This window comes from Corvus kubaryi, unplaced genomic scaffold (assembly GCF_017639235.1).
Source record: "Corvus kubaryi isolate FWS band 111438036 unplaced genomic scaffold, C.kubaryi_AGA036_p1.0 split1-37374, whole genome shotgun sequence".
Classification (NCBI taxonomy): Eukaryota; Metazoa; Chordata; class Aves; order Passeriformes; family Corvidae; genus Corvus; species Corvus kubaryi.
In genome coordinates, this window is record NW_024582079.1 from 959071 (window position 1) to 961352 (window position 2282).

The 2282-nt window shown below is 42.9% G+C and overlaps 1 protein-coding gene across 1 annotated transcript in view; it reads left to right on the top strand.

Annotated features, from left to right (window-relative positions):
- The first annotated feature begins 268 nt into the window (after nt 1–268).
- The window catches only part of LOC121657769 (leukotriene C4 synthase-like), an 8817-nt gene continuing 6803 nt past the window's right edge, over nt 269–2282 (top strand). Inside the window, exon 1 of the mRNA XM_042013844.1 lies at nt 269–472. Coding sequence (XP_041869778.1) covers nt 415–472 — 58 coding nt within the window. The 5' untranslated portion in view covers nt 269–414. The remainder of the gene's footprint in view (nt 473–2282) is intronic.

Here is a 2282-nt window from a genome sequence, read left to right on the forward strand (position 1 = left end):
ATGCTTGTTAATAATTTTTACAACCTTGCACATAATTGAGACGCTTCAGAGCTCATTAAAACTAGCAACAAAAGGGCTGGAAAGAATTCCATCATCTTTCCATTGCTGGCAGCATATAATTCAATCATGGTATAAAATCTGTAAATGTTATTAGGAGAATTTCATAGTTTGCTCATGCAAAATTCTTCCCCATTGTTCAGCTAAAGGCACTTGGCTGGAATAGGTATTTTCTCGTGGGTGGCTGCTTTGGAAAACCACGTGGTGTGGAGAGAGTTAAGGTGAGTTAAGGTGTGGGTGGAGGAAACTCAGGAGGAAACAGAGGCAGCTCTGTGGAATTTGGTGGTGGTGGGGAGATAGGATTGGGACGGCTGTACCCATCGCATCAGGTTGGGGTTTGCCTCCACAGTCAGGAGCATGAGAGATCAGATAGACCTGCTGGCCGTGGTCACAGTTCTGGGAGTCCTGGAGCAAGGTAAATGTCCTTTGTACAATGCCAGATAGTATTCAGCTAATTATGTTAAACTTTGTGGGGTGTGGTTCCTGTATTTTCCTTGGAGTGTCTGTGGAGTGAAAGTCACTGTTTTCCAGCGTGGTAAAATGATACAAATGTTTGGCTATCCACGGCAGAAGTGTCATGCCTGAGGGTGATCATTATTTAACAGGGACTGAAACGATCCTCAAAGCCAGCAAGTAAAACTTTCAGACTTAAAGCAATTTCAACAGGATGTTCTTAAAGTACACCAGTTTGTGATTGAATTCTAGCAGGTAATTTGTAACTTGCAGTGGCTGGAGGTAGCCAAAATAAGGGCAGGTTAGTAAATGTGCTGGTGAGGAGGTCAGTGTACAGACATGGAGGAAAGAGCCTCGTGCACACAGGTGTTTCTCTGTGGCTGATACCCTTGTATGTTCATATGGCACAGCGTAGATGACAAGATGAACTGAGAGCACAGTAATTTGGAAACTAATGCAAGTTCTGGTCAGAAATAGACACAGAGCTCTTCAAAGGAACTCAGTGACTTCTAATTTAAATAGATGCATTGTGTTTAGACCATTTCGAAAGAACAATGTTGTTGCCAAGCTCTTTGTTTGTGGGTCCTTTGGGCAAAGTCTCTCCCTCTTGGGCTTCAGGACGGTCACTCCCCTGCCTGGGATGGGGACAGAGCCCCCATTTTATTAAAATCTTCACATTTCTATAAGGGAAAGTTTGTGGGGTTTATTTCTGTATTAATTCACCATACAGCTATCACATCTCTGCTTGCAAATGGATGTGAATCTATGAGCAGCCTGATGTGCTTTTAGCCATCAGATGATAAATCTCTTAATAGAAGCATTATTTAAAACAAAATATGCCACCTAAAAAAAAAGACCTCAGGACTTCCGAATTATCTGTAATTTCCACTCAATTTACAGAGAAATGCTGTGACTACAAATGGAAGAAACTTTTTTACTATGAATTTTTTTGTTATTTAACTAAGCGGAGGTGGAGCGAGTGTTTAGTGTGCAAAGAGAAGCCATGAAGAAAACTTGAAATTGAGTCACAGAAATCCTGCTGAGCCCTTTTCCTTTGGGAAACCCTCAGCAGCAAATCCGTACATAGCAGTTTTGTCTCAAATGTTTTTGTTTAATGAGAATTTCAAGTACTTTGTAAAGGTTGCAGCCTTAAGCATTTTCCTTTCATGGCATGCAGGCCAGGTGTGAAGCCAGCAGATAAATAGCAGGCATTGACACCCTCCTATCTGTGTTCGATCGGATAAAGTATCCTGGGTTTATGGTCTGTGCATGGGAAGCCAAGGAGCAATTGCAGAATCCTGTGTGTTTCCTTTCCATCCACTATGAAATACGTGTGCCTGTGTCACTGGGGTTCTGAGCTGTGCAGTGGCTTTCTCTGCATGTTTTGAAAGGGCATTTGTGTAGGTGAGTTACAGGTCTGGGGCTCGCTCTGAGCACGGACATGGGCTATTCCCTGTGACACTCCTCCATCACATCCTGGTGTGGGAGATGTAATTTAATGGCTGACCTTGGTACAACGTTGGTTGATTTTTATGTTTCCTTTTAAATTTCCTGGAATCCTGCAGTTTCCACATTCTTTTAAGTAACTTTCCCCTTTTTAATTTAATCATTCTCAGTTTAGTGAAACTCTTGAGCTTAGCGCTCTATAGGTACGTGTCCCAGCCTTGTGGTGAACATTGTACCACAGAGCAAAATTATTCTACCAGTTTCCCCTTCCTCCCCTCCCCCCCCAACCAATGGGAGGATGGAGCGGCCTCCTATCTGTGTTCGAT